At 37.3% G+C, this 15,052-nt stretch overlaps 1 protein-coding gene across 1 annotated transcript in view; it reads left to right on the top strand.

The window, feature by feature from the left end:
• The first annotated feature begins 210 nt into the window (after nucleotides 1-210).
• Alg6 (ALG6 alpha-1,3-glucosyltransferase) overlaps nucleotides 211-15,052 on the top strand; it is a 46,008-nt gene continuing 31,166 nt past the window's right edge. The window contains exons 1-3 of the mRNA XM_077791229.1: nucleotides 211-300; nucleotides 2,897-3,153; nucleotides 9,988-10,072. Of these exons, the coding sequence (XP_077647355.1) occupies nucleotides 3,072-3,153; nucleotides 9,988-10,072 (167 nt within the window). The 5' untranslated portion in view covers nucleotides 211-300; nucleotides 2,897-3,071. The remainder of the gene's footprint in view (nucleotides 301-2,896; nucleotides 3,154-9,987; nucleotides 10,073-15,052) is intronic.

Genomic DNA, 15,052 nt, shown 5'->3' on the forward strand with positions numbered 1-15,052 from the left:
GGCCTTGGCCATGATCCCAGGAAAGAAGAGCAAGGGGCTTTCCACCTGCCCCTGGCCTAACCCGGGTGACCAGCCCTCTCGGGTTCCAGCGTCAGGTGCCCGGCTTCCTACGCGGGCCGCGTCCTCCGGGCACTCAGAGTACAGTCCCGCCCCGCCCCGCCCCTACGCTCGACGGGCTCGCTCCCGCACCGGGGGCGCGGGCTGCGCGCGGGCTCGCGGAGGTAGAGGTTGGGAGTGAGCGCGCAGGCGCTTTCCGGGAGGCCCCCTGCGGGCGCGAATCCCAGCGTCCGGCAGCCGCGGGTAAGAGCGCGATTCCGGGGTGCCGGACCCCGAGCCAGCGTGGGTGGCTGTCGGGCATTCGCGCCGCGCCAACAGCCGGGGCGGAGCTGGTGACTCGGCTGTCATCTCCAATCCACTCCCAGGGACGCGCGCGAGGCCTCTCCAGCCCAGCTTGCACGGTCGCTCGGGGGTCGGGTGAGGAGAGGTGGTGATGGTGGTGCCACGACCTGGCCGTAGCTATCCTGGCGATCTTGTTCCTGCAGTCCGGAGGGTCTAGCCTGCTGCAGGAAGGGAGGAGAAATGTCCTGAGGGGTCGCAGCTGCCAGATGTGCTCACCTGGGGTAGCTGCATTTCCTGGAAGCTGTGGCCACGGCGGTGGTGGCCTGGGCGGGGAGGGTCTTCCACACCGAAAAGAACACGTTCAGCTCTGGATGTGGAAGGCGCACTTGTCGGGATGCATTCCCAGGGCCAAGCGGGACGGGAACCTCCTTTGCCACTTACATGGCAACTTTGTGGTGTGTGGATGGCTTAGAAAGTCACTGTACTTTCCTTTACAGGTTGGAAAAGTTGTAAAGAAACCTTTTTACATTTAAGGGGAAGAGAGCAGTTAAGTCTGAGTATCTTTACACACGGACTTAGCAAAATTTGATATAAAATTAGATACTTTCCTGTCCCGCTCTCCTCCGTGTTTTTGGTTCTCCCCTCCCCCTCCAGTCTTCTCCATTCAGTAAATACTTGGCGGTTTCCTGCTTTCTGTCCACATTGTTTTAAATGAGGGGCAATAGCAGCCATAAAGACTAAGAGGATCCCTGCTCACATGCTGCTTACATTCCAGTTGATAAGTAAATGCCACTTCCTTTAATACTTTTTTTTATTGGAATATAATATACACACAGAACAACACTGGACACAAATGATAAGTTATTATTTGTTGGCTTATTACAAAGTAAAAACATCTTTTTAAAAATATATTTTTAGTTGTAGACGGGACACAATACCTTTATTTTGTTTATTTTTATGTGGTGCGGGGGATGGAATCCAGTGCCTCACGTAAGCGCTCAACCACTGAGCGACGACAACCCCGTCCCAGTAAAAACGTCTTTTAACCGTCACTCAACTCAAGAAGCAGATCTCCCAGGAAACACAAGATCTCCCAGGAAATCCCTGTCATTTACCATCCCTTCTTTCCTTCCCATTGGTGTCCTTTTTCTTGATTTCTAACACCATAGATCAGTTCTGCCTGTATAGGAGTCTTTAGCAAGTTGAACCATATGATGATATGTATTTAGTGTCCAGCTTCTTTTATTCAAAATTTTGTGTATGTGATTTTTTAATATTGTTTGAAAATACAGCTTCTGATGGTGAAAGAAATTGTGAAGAAAATTAAAGAAGGTAGTGGTACAGTCATTAAGAGGAGAAAATTTTAGTAGGGTGGGGAGAGAGTGATCTTTTCTAAGGGATGACTTGAAGTATAACATGAATGACAAAAGATTATCCAGGGAGTTGAATTGAGAGAATTCCAAGTGCAGGGACAGAGGGAGGCTTGCATGAACTCAACAGGTTCTAGGATGGGAGGAAAGACCTGTGGCAAAGTGCAAGGAGATGAAATTGGAGAGGCAGGCAGGGGTCATATTTTAGAGGTCTTACGGCTGGATATTAGATTTTGAGTGTAGTAGATATAAGAAAGATTTTTTTTTTTTTTTGTTCCAGGGATTGAATTCAGGTGCTTAACCACTGGGCCACATCCCCAGCCTTTTTTTTTAAAAATTAGATAGTCACTAGGTTGCTGAGGGCCTTTTAATTTGCTGAGGCTGGCCTCAAACTTACCATCTTCCTGCCTCAGCTTCCCAAATGCTGGGATTATAGGTGAGTACCATCATGCCTTGTGAAAAGAAAATGTCAGTTTGCTTTTTACTTTTTGTTTTCACTTCTGGGGATCACTCAGGGCCTGTGTCTGCTAGGCAGGTGTACTCTACTGAACTTTATCCCCAGTCTTAATTTTACTTTTCAGTGCCTAGCCTAAAGGGAGGGAGTGATGGAGAAACATGTGTTTAATTGAATTTATTGCTTTTATATTTTCTCTTAAGATTTGGGCTATTCTTATTGATTTCTTTGCAAAGTTTCATTTCTCTAAGATGAAAGTTTGGTGTGATTAGTGTACATATTTTTTGAAGAAAATATTAAAAACTAAACTTCAGAAATTACTTTATGGAAGACTTCCAAAGCAAATACAAAGACAAAATTCCTCCTTTTTTTCTGTACCAAAGATAAAACATTCTGTCTTTGTGGTCTTAAATTCACACGTAGGTAAACATGCTTTAGATAGAACTGACTCTGCCACTATCTATGTCTCTTGTCATTTTCCTTCTCAGAAATGTTCCTTTGTAAGAACAAACCTCTACTATATCTTCAGACACATTTTACAGGGAGAGAGCTACCTTTTGAGGTACACTTCCTAATTACAGGACTAATGAAGAAGGAATAGCAAACTACTTCCTTCCCTTTGTACCTAGTCTAGCCCTCTCCCCTGGATTCTCCATATTTGTAGTTGGTTTAATAGGTTCTTTGTTAAGGTACCGTTCTAAGCTAAAGCTCTTTTTTTCCTCCTCTCCCACAGGCTACTTCACAGACATTATCAGTTTCTGTTTGGAAGTTAAGCACCACTTAAAATCGCTCCAACTCCTGATTCCAAAGAAGTGGTAACTTTTTTCTGATCAAGAAAATAAGTGACTGACTCTGTATTATAAATATTCTGGAACTGGTTCTGTTTTCCTCCCTGAATTTGGAGAACTATGGAACAGTGGTCCTGGATGACAGTAGTAGTCTTAATAGGACTAACAGTACGATGGACAGTTTCTCTTAATTCTTATTCAGGTAATACATTTTTATATTTTCAAAGATAGGTAAATATTCTTCTGAGTAGATTTTTTTTTGTTTTTGTTTTATTTTTTTGGTAAGTTTACTGAGGAAGCTCTCTGAGAAGCTTTCTGAGAAGAATTTGAAGCTTTATTGATGTGGACAATAAAATACATTTAAACATCTGATTATAATAAAAAGAAACTGTACAAGAGTTAAGTGCATTTTGTGTTTGTAGTTTGTAGTGTATAGTTAGTATTCATAAACTCAATATTATTGTTTTGGTCGGTATACCAAGCCACATACCTAGCCCAGTTTCATGATTCTTAATCCTATAAATTAGACATTAGTGACTTGTTTTATACAATTAATATTTGTTCAGTTTTGCCCTCATGTGTATCATTTTCTGTTCCCCCTTTTTTCTTACCCTTTATGTCTTCCTAAGTACATCTTTGGGAGTTTTTTTTTTAAGTGAGCATGTTTTGGGGACAAAGAGTTTTTGTCTGAAAATATCTCTATTTTGCTTTCAGTCTTAAAAGTTTGCTGGGCGTGGAATTGTGTCAGCAATTACTTTCTTTAGTGTTTTGAAAATCTTATTTAGACTCTGTTGTTGATGAAATTTTTGTTTCTAGACTCTGAAGACTCATGTTCAGCCATATGTTAAAATTTTATATGAATATTTATATGAATATATGAATTATATGAACGTTTATACATTTATTATGTTACATTATTTATTTAACGTTATATAGGATTGTTACTGAAGGTGCTTTCTGGACACTAGTCTGCTATACTGCTGGAAACAGAAGTCCCATCTGTATTTTTTTTTTTTTTTTTTTTGTAGTGTGGGGGATTGAACCCAGGCCTTGCAAATGCTAGGCAAGTACTCCACCACTGAGCTATATGACATCAGCCTTCTTTTCTGTATTGAAAGTTCCTCAGCCAAGTACCTATAGTGCAAGAAGAAAACAATTTAGCTTCTTACCACCTCCAAATAGAAGGGGTAATGATTAAAAGAGGTGGAAAAGAAACTTTGAGGTAGAAGTAGAGCTTGTGAGGTTATTATTTTGGAAGCTGAGAGACCTAAGAATTTTAAGAAATAAGGACAGACTAACAGTGTCAAGCTGTGGACATGTCAAGTCGGGGGGCCATTAAAACTAGACAAGGACCATGTGAGCCTCCTGGTTGCCAGACTGTAATGAATTGAGGACTGATGGTTGTTAAAAATGGAACATCGAAACTTTCAGAAAAGTTTGTTAGTGAATAGAATGCAGGAGGTCATTTCGTAGCTGAACTGGGAGAAGAAGGACTGAGGAAACGCCCAACTGATAATTGTTATTATATAAAATATGTAATTCTATTACTTTTGTTTTCACTCCATAATTGGCCTGTTGGAAAGTCATCCTGTTTTCTGACTCAGCACTGCATTATTCTTGAACATGATGATTCATTTTTAATCCTATGTCTCTCTTATGATTTTCCTTTCATCTTCTAATTTTGACATGTATCTTTAATTTTTTTATTGTTCATTTTTCTTTTTTTAAATAAAAAAATTTTTTCTGAGGTACCAGGGATTGAACTCAGGGGCACTTGCCCACTGAGCCACATCCCCAGCCCTATTTTCTATTTTATTTAGAGACAGATTCTTACCAAATTGCTTAGCACCTCGATAAATTGCTGAGGCTGGCTTTGAACTTGTGATCCTCCTGTCTCAGCTTCCTCTCAGCTGCTGGTATTACAGGTGTGTGCCACCGCACCTGGCATTAAATGAAAATTTTAACTGATAATTTGTTTGAAGTGTTTATGTTGATGTGGAGTTAAATAGAATTAAAATTAGACTATAGGAAAAAATAATACAAATTTTAAAATCGCAGTATTTCATTGTTGCTGGTATGTATAATCAAATGCTCAATGGACATTCTGTTCCTTTGGCTTCCATATAATAATTCATCTCACATCTCTCATGAAGTCTTAAGTTTTATTCAGTTATATTTACCATCTGGAAAACAGGACCCTGCTGCTTATTTTAAACCTTGTTCTTAAATTGTACCTCAGAAAGTCAACAGAATGAGATTACATTTAGGTTACTGTTTAGGACAAGTGCATTGTTGCACATTAGTGGAGTATTTGTAGAGAGCTATTCTATATTTTTATCATTTTTCAGATAAGGAAGATAAAAAATGCAGAACATTAAGATAAATGGTGTTCTGATCCAGTTCTCCAACCCCATTACAAAGAATATGACATATTCACCATTTGCATGCGAAAAACCGCTGTGCCATAGAAGCTGGGAGACTTAACACATAATAGCTGTGATGCTGCTGAGGGATTTCCCCCGCCCCCACTTGTTAGTTAAAATACTTTTCTGTTATAATTTGTTTTTTAGTTTCCATTTGTTTCACATTCTTTTAAGGTTCTAATTAGGAAGCACTAGTGTAAGAGAAAAGTATCATTCCTTTTTACCATTCTAGGTTTTCTGTTGGGGTCCCCAAACAAAAGACAGATTAGCAAGAGAAAAACATACAGATTTATTCAGTAGGACAGACCAACAGCGACATGGGAGCCTTCACAAGGAAATGAAGACCTGAAGAAACAATTAAACCTGAACATTTTTGTACTAGGTTGGATGAAGAACAGAAACATGATAGGACAAAAGGAATATGAGCTCAGAGTGGTAAACTGGGAGAAACTTGGCAAAGCTGATCTTTTTTTTCCTGGTTGTCCTTCCATCTTTGGAGACAAGGATGCCCCTTTCCTCTGGTTATAGGAGGACATTTGTCACATCAGGGTTTTATGGCCTGCTTCAGGGGAAGGTCAGAGAGTCCTTGCACCTTCTATTTCTCAAATTCCTTCAACTTAAAATATGCAGAATGCCAAGGTGCCATATTTTGGGTAGCACATTCAGAACCCCCGTCATACTCAAGTGAGAAACTCTGGTTAGCTTGCTTACTGTGAATGCATCCTTCTTCCTTTGGAAACATGTATATAATTTATGCAAACTACTAATATATATTAATTTAATGTTTTCTAAAATGCATACCTCTTATGTTATTGGAGTTGATTATGTAATTTTCACACACCTGAAATATTGAATTAAATATTGCTTGTTGCTTTTAAATAATCTATGGGGAGTCCACAAATTCTAATTTTAATATTAAGTATTATAGTTTATAGAAATTTCATATTGTTCTATACTTGATTTAAAGTGTTACCATTGTCTTTAGAGAAAATAATACTTGAACTGAGAAGGGTTATCTTATTTTAATAATCTTTTTATTCCAAAGTTGTATTGACTGCTTAGGAAAAGGAAAGTCATACAGAATCAATCATTGTTGAAGTGTGACTGTGTTCTATTCAATTGGTCAGTTTCTTTGAACTTAACACTTAATCACAGCTATTTATAAGGACTCACAGGACTCAGTTGAGTTACATATAAATGGGATTTTATTACCAAAAAATTTTAGCCAAATCTCCTTTTCTTAGAATGTAAAAAATTTCAATGTAAAGTATGTATTAACAAAGAAACTACCTGTGCTGTAGATTCAAACATAATTCTGAATAGTTCTGCAATTAATAAAATGAACATTTAAGTGGTACTTTAAGCCAATTTTCCTGTGAATGAGACAAAATTGAAGTTCTGTACATATATATCAGTGTGTTTTCTTAGGTAATTCTTAATCTTATGTAAATGAATTTGTAGGATTAATCACTGTGGAAGGAATCCTTTTTGCCCTTCCCAAGTGCAGCTCCCATAGGTACAGTTGGGTTGTCCTTCTAGGTTGCTTTAAGGGCACTTTAGCAGTTTTAAAAACTTAAGTACTAATTTCATAGCCAGTGTCAGCTGAATTTATTGAAGTAGGTCAGACTCTGGATAAAAACTTGTTTCCCAACCCTAAAGAGAGTCATTATCCATTCTTCTATTTGTGAGAGATTGGTAATAAATTCTTCCACATTGACTACAAGTCTAGAGCAATTTCAGAAAATCTAGATAGTTGGATTTTTTGAGGTACAGGAAATTACTTAAAATCCTCTCTTGACTTTTATTATCCCAGTGGTCCAAACCCAAACAAAAACAAAACAAAATAATAAAAACCCCTCTCTCTTCCTTCTCCAAAGTAAGCCATATTTGTTGGTTATATTCATTGAAATCGAAACACTTTCCTATAAAAATGTACATGTAGGGGCTGGGGTGGTGGCTCAGTGGTAGAGCGCTTGCCTAGCAAGCAAGAGGCACTGGGTTTAATTCTTAGCACCACATATAAATAATAAAATAAAGGTCCATTGACAACTAAAAAAAAAAAGTATGTGTAAATAATGCAGTTAATTATTTGGGGGAATTCTTTTCCCTTTTGTTTTCCCCCTGTGCTGGGGATTAAAGGCAGGGCCTTACACATATGAGGCAAGAGCTCGACCACTGAGGTACATACCCAGCCCTTTTTGAATTTTATTTTGAGGCAGAACTCATTAGATTGCCCAGGCTGGCCTGGGACCTGTGATCCTTTTGCTTCAACCTCCTGAGTAGCTTGGGTTATACGCATGTGCCACCATACCCAGCTTTTTCTTTTTTAAAAAATTTTGTTTTATGTTGTTCTCTCTTTGTTCAGTTGAATTAAGCAAGTTTCTAATGTATCTCTAGCAATCTGCTTCCTATGAACTCTATAAAGTAAATTTCTCTGTCTATGGGAACTAAAATTCTTATTTGGATAGTGATTAGGAAATGGTGTTAGTCATGATGAAACGTGATACTGAAAGGATAAGTACTAAGATGAAGTCAATAATTAATGACCAGTATGTTTTTAATTTATGAGAGAAGCTTCATGGAGGATTTAGGATTCAAGGTGATTCTTTTCTTTCTCTCTTCCTTTCCTTTCTCCTCCCAGTGCTAGGGACTGACCCTGGGGTCTCATACCTGCAAGGCAAGCCCTCTGCCCCTGAGCTACACTTTCAGCCCCTTGAGGTGGTTCTTGAAGGTTGGATATGAATTGATAGAAGAGGTAAATGGAAAAAGGTATAAGCAGCATGAACAGAGAGAGGCTTAGACTTTCAAAGGGCCAGGCAGTAATTTAAAGATGTTTTGGGGCAAGAACCAATATTTGAGCATTGTGTTCAAGCACCCTTGGCATAATTAATTGATCTGCCATCACAAATTAACATTGCACATCTAGCAAGTATAAAATCAAATTCAAGTCTCATGAACTCAAAATCCTGGCTATGTCACACTAATTATACCAGCTTGCTTGCCTTTAGCATTCATGAAGAATCTGTTAGGTGCCATTGGTAGAGTCTAGTAGGTGTTATTATATCTTGAGGCTACAGATGAATAAGATATGGTTCATCCTGAACGAGTGGTGTGTGTGTGTGTGTGTGTGTGTGTGTGTGTGTGTGTATGGGTATGGGTATACATGGGTGGGTGATTTCTTGTGTCAGTTGAATGATTGAGTCAATGTGTATATGCTATAGAGTTGTTAATCTATTTTTCCCTTAATTATTTCACAGTGGGACTATCTCTGGATGTAGATTCTAACATTTAAAGAATATTGGTATAGTAACAAACATTTAATGAAAATAGTTTACGTAATTGTGGTGTTACAAAGCTGGAGAAAATCTGACTTGGATTTTAGTTGGCAGTGGTATGTCCTTATTCAACTGATTAATGAGTACATTTGACTGTATGTGTCTTCCACCTTACTTGCTGTCTTAAAAACCTGTGAATCTATTGTACCTCTTGGAGCTTTCTCAGTTTTGGAGTCAGCTGCTAGTTAAAGAGTGAATGGGTGTTTACCGTTTACTAAAAGAAAATACCTTTGTGTCACTTAAGGGTAATAACCTACTTAAACAAGTTGTGAGGCATTACAGAGTAGGAGGTAATAACATGGGCTATGGAGCCTTTCAGGCTGGGTTCAAATCCAGACACTGCTTCTTACTGAGTGACCATTGCCTCTATTTTTCTAGCTTTAAAATGGGGATGATAATAATTATAATACTTACTGGGATGGAGGTATAGCTCAGAGGTACATTGCTTGCCTAGCATGATATTCCCAGCCCTGCAAAAGAAAACAAAAATGTCTAGCATTATCAAATGTTAGTTATTAAAGGTTCATTATCCCTTATTTACAATTATGAGGAAAAAGTTATAAACTGGAAGTTTTTACATAACTCATTTGGTAGGAAAGCCTACCAAAGTGACTAATTTTTTTCATATATACTCTAATTTTAGTTCTATACTTGACCTTTAATTATTTATAGTTTGTACAAAAACATAAAACGTAGATGTTTGTTATTATAATTTTTTTAAAAATTGTTGACGGACCTTTATTTTATTCATTTATTTGTATGTGGTACTGAAAATCGAACCCAGTGCCTCACACAGGCAAGGCAACCGCTCTACCACTGAGCCACAACCCCAGCCCTGTTATTATAGTTTTTATGATACTCATTGGACAGTATACTTGACATTCTTTCTCATGAAGTAAAAATAAACTTGGCTACCTTATTTTTAATTGAGTAATATTAACAGTAGCTTATACTGATTGTCTGTTTCCTGTGTGCCAGGCACTGTTGGGTAGTTTAGGTCTGCTATCTTACTTGTTCTAGTACTCCCCGAGGCAGGCTGTGTTGATCCTGTTTTGAATGTGCACAAGCTTAGGGAGGCTGAATCACTGGGTATGTTAGCATGCCAGGATTCAGACCTTATCTCTCTTGACTTTTTTTTTTTTTTTTTTTTTTTTTTAATTCCTGAGTTCTTTCCCAAACTTACACTCCCTCTGTAATTTAGAAAATCTTTCAAAGGAAAAAACAATCACTGATATACTAAAGTAGATTGTTGTTTTCTATTTTTACCTTTCATCTTAGGTGCTGGAAAACCCCCTATGTTTGGTGATTATGAAGCTCAGAGACACTGGCAAGAAATTACTTTTAATTTACCGATCAAACAATGGTATGGATAATTTTAATTTGATTTTTTAATTTTAATCATGTGACATAGAGTTTTTGAAGATATTTAAAAGGAAAACACTGTTTTCTTTATCTTGAGTATCATCATCTCCTGCATACTGATGGTGTTTTTGTCTCATATATTGCCTTGCGTGTTGTAGTCCCATCTCTGAAACTATGTAGTCCTCATAGTTAGCCATATGTATATTTAGTCAGTGGGATATGCTACTGAGCCAGAACTGTGATGGTAGAATACTATATGTCTCAGAAAATCTTCTGGACATAAATTACAGAAATACTCATGTCCTGTTCCTTCATCTGCTACTGTTCTTACTAAATATCACTTTGATTTAAGTTATAGGTAAAAACAGAATGTCTTGGTAATAGCAGATGGCTAAATTTGTGAAGCTGAAAAGGGGACAAAGGGAAGAAGCCTATTGTAATAAGACTTGTTTTCAACTCTGAAAAATTTACGTGTGTCCCTTTGGTTCGTCTTTGAATACCTTGCATCTAGTATAGGCTGTGGCACTTTGCAGCTGTTCAGTAAATATTTGTTGAAGAAATAAGTGTTTGTATGTTCTTTTTCATGTGGTTCCATTTTTGTAGCTTTCTCTGGTGTTATGAAGGAGGATGTCAGCTCTATTCTTCATGGGTTTCATGGTATAGTATATATGTATATACAGCACTCAGAGAATATTGCAGAAATTTTTATTAGTTTTTGTTATTCTCAATCACTGGAACTGTGGTGATCAACCTTAACTTTATATACAAGTCTACCTGGAAGTTCAGTGTGTCTGCTGGCAATGTTAGAGGTGTACAGGAGCCCTGAGAAGTATAGATGCTGGAGTCAGACTGCCTGGGTTCAGACCCTGGTTTTTCTGTTTATCTGCTCTGTGACCTTTGACAAATTATTTAATCTTCTCTTTCATTTTTCACTTGTAGAATGGAAATAATAGACTGCATAGTTCATTGGATTTTTGTGGGAATTGAATAAAATAATCCATGTAAAGAACTGAGACCAGTACCTGACGTGTAATGTCCTTTCAATATGTTGGTTGCCCTTATGGCTTCATAAAAATTTGTACCATGTCATTTTTATTGAACATATTTCAGTAACAATTGATGTTATTATTTATTGATTTACTGGATAGCTTGTTTGTTAAAATGTTCATAACATTCTGTTGACTCCTTTGGTCACTGCTTTTATCTAATTCCTTTACCAGAGAGTTGTATGCAACACAGTTGAACTTTCTATTAATAGTCTGGCTATACGCTAGTCAGATTTTGGATTATTGCAAACAGAGGCCAGCTAAATATTTGGCATTATTGTTAATTGATCTATTTTGAGCATCTTTCAGATCTTGACATTTAATTAACAAGTGTCATTGTTTAGATTACTAGTGAATTCTTAATGCTGCTTTCTTGCTTGATTGGTAGAATGAGATAATATTTACTGACAAATCAGAGCCCTGCTTTTGAGCTGTGTAATTGTTTTGTAAATTTTACATGGATAATTTTATTCTTGGCTATTCTTTGATAAGTAGTTCTCAAAGATTTTGTTATGAAATTCAATGTAATATGTAGTATTGAAAGATGAGAGAAAAGGGAAAATTTGCAGCTTTCAGCATAATGCTAGGGGGAAACATTGATATAGGAGTGAAAATATAATCTTAACCATGTAGGGTAGATGGATCATTCTAGTGCCAATCTACCTCAGTTTTTCAAACAGTGGTATTCTACTTTGGATAACATAATTAAGAGTTGAAAATATGTACAATAGTCATTGATCATCCATGGAGGATACTTCAAAGACCCTCAGTGTATGTCTGAAACCACAAATATTACTGAACCCTTTTATATACTTTGTTTTTTCCCTGTATACACATTTATTCATATTCAGTTACTATAATGATATGTTGGAAGCTTGATACTTTATAAGGAAAAGAAACTTGTTTAGCTCACAGTTCTGAAGGCCCAAGAGCATAAGGCTGGTATCTGCTCAGCTCAGGTGAGGGTTTCATGGTAGATGGTATCACAGTGGTGGGAACATGTGCAGAAGTGATCACAGTAAGCCACATCAGACAGTATGCTGGAGAGAGACTCGGGTCAGGCTTACTCTTTTATAACAACTCACTTTCATGAGAATAACCAACACAGTATGACATATCATTATCAATCCCTTCTGAGGGCAGTGTCCTTGGTGACCTGGTTACCTCCCACTAAAAGATCACTATTTAATACTGCCACAATGAGGACCAAGCTTTCTGCACATGAAACTTGTGGACAAACCACATCTAAACCATAGCAACATACGTATTATAATAGTATAGATTAGGAGCAGTAAGAAAGTATCATTAACTACTAATGAAATGGAACAATTATAATAATATACTGAATAAAATTGCCAGCATCACTATTCTTATGCTTTAGGGCCATTATTACGTAAAATAAGGGTTACCTGAATACAAGCATTATAGTACTATGACGGTTGATCTGCTAATCAAGATGGCTACTGATTGATAGGTAGGTAACTTATACCATGTGAATGTATGCTGGACAAAGGGTTGATTCATCTTTTGGACAGACTAGTGTGGGAAGATGTGATATTTTATTATATTTTTCAGAATGGCATGCACTTCAGAACTTAGGAATTATTTATTTTTGAAATTTTCCACTTAATACTTTTGGGCCACAATTGACTGAGGATAACTGAAACCATAGAAAGCAAAACTGAAGATAAGGGGGGATTATTGCATACATTTTCATTATTAAAATATAAGAAATGTATAATTCACAGCATACTTACATGATCAGGTTTTGATTATGGTCTGGGAGTCTTTGAAAAATTATGAGGGCTAGGGATTTAGTTCAGTGATAGAGCACTTGCCTAGCATGCACAAGGCTCTGGGTTTGATCCCCAGTGTATCAACAACAAAACACAAAAAGCCTAAAATAACCTAGGAGCTAAATTTCATGGTGAAGTGAGTGTTTTTGAAGTAATTAATAGAAAATAAGAATATGTTGGCTACTTGGGAGGCTAAGGCAGGAGGATGGCTTGAGCCCAGGAGTTCCAGGCCAGCCTGGGCAAACACAGGGAGATCCTGTCTCAAAAAGAAGAAAATGTGAGCTTAATCAATAATACAATTATCTGAAGGACTTCACAGGGCTGATAAAAGTGGCTTAATGATGGTAATCAAAGATTCAGGTTTTTCCTTTTATCTTCTTTTGCCATTCTTCTATACTAGCTTTTTATTTTGAGGCCTTTTACCTTATAGTCATTAGATGACTCTCTGGGCTTCAAGCATTGTGATTTTATAAAGTCATGTTAAAAGCCGGAATAATAGTAATAGCTTTCTTCTTTCTACCTCTTTTTGTCAAGGGGCAAGATCTTTCCCACCTTTGAAAAATAATCATTAGCAAAAAGAACTGCCTGGTCCAATGCGCATACCTGGGACTGGCAGGTATGCGCTGAGCTTGTCACTTTCTAAACAAAACTATTGTTTTATAAATCAGGAGGATTGGTGGGAATGGTGGTTTATAACAGTGAGGAAGCTGAAAGATTCTCAATGTCTCTTGGTAGAGAAATGATTAGAAAAACGTGTACTTCCCTTGTGCATGTGTTTTTTCTAGGTAAGACTCCTGGAAGTGGAATCTCTATTGTAGACAGTTTCAGTGGGTACTAACACCAGTGTCTCCACATACTATACCAACCCTTAATCATACTATACTTAAAATTTGTATTTCCTTGAGTACTTATGACATTGAGCATCCTGAAATAAATTCATTGATCATATTTCCTCTCAAAATTGCTTGTTCATATCTTTTCCTTATATCTCTAGTGGATTAATTATCTTGTTTTTTTGCTAATGATTTTTTAAAATAAACAGTTATTTAAGTTTTTAATACTGTATAACTAATGACCACAAATAGGAATTACTTAAACATACATTTATTATCACAAAAATTTTTTAATGTCAGAAGTCTGGGCATAACTTATTGTGATAATTCTGCTTAGGGCCTCAGAAGGTTTTAGTCCAGGTTTCCATTGAGCTCAAGATGTATTAGAGAATTCACTGGGGAAAGATGCACTCCCATGTTCCCTCGGGTTGTTGGCAGAATTAACTTCTGCAAACCCAACGGCTTCAGTTTCTGATTGGAAGCCACCCTTAGCTTCTGGAATCCACTTGCAATTTCTTGCCACGTGCCTTCTCCAATATGCTGCTTACTAAATCGTGGCAGCTTGCTTCTTCAAAGTCAGTGAGAGGGTCTGTCTAGCATATCTGCTAGCAAGATAGAATTTTATATAGACATAAACACAAAAGTGACAGTCTGTCCCATTTGCCATATTCTATGGGTTAGAAGCAAGTCACAGTTCTTGCCCACACTCAAGGGGAGGGGATCAACACATTCAAGGGTTTAACTTTAGAAAATGGGGCTCAAGGGGATGCCTTAAAGTCTGTCTGCTACCATAGTGTTCTGCAGTTTAATCCTTTTTTCCTATGTGTGTATGAGTGTATAGAATAAAAATCTTCCTATCTGCTCTTTTAATTTTTCTTGTGGTTTCTTTTGTTGTGTGAAATTAATTTTTAAAATTTTCCATATATAGAAGTTCTTTGAGCAATTCTTAAAACTTTCCTGAAACTGAAACTTTCAAATTAAGATTTTTTTTGAAGCAAAAATATTCATAATGACTCTGGGTTGTTAGAAAAATTACATCTTGAAGTTAATGATAACATTTCTTTTATTTCACTACTGAGCTGTCTCCAGCCCTTTTCTTTTTTTTTGTTTTGTTTCTTCTTTTTAACATTTTAGACAGGATCTCACCAAGTTGTGGAGGCTGCTGGACTCAAACTTGTGATCCTCCTGCTTCAACCTCCTGAGTGTAGGGGTTAAAGGCATGTACCACTGCCCCCAGCTTACAATGAATGATAACACTCTTGAATGGAATTTTACAATTTTTTTTTGTATTTAATACTGAAACATA

Source organism: Urocitellus parryii, chromosome 11 (genome assembly GCF_045843805.1).
Source record: "Urocitellus parryii isolate mUroPar1 chromosome 11, mUroPar1.hap1, whole genome shotgun sequence".
In the NCBI taxonomy this organism is placed as follows: Eukaryota; Metazoa; Chordata; class Mammalia; order Rodentia; family Sciuridae; genus Urocitellus; species Urocitellus parryii.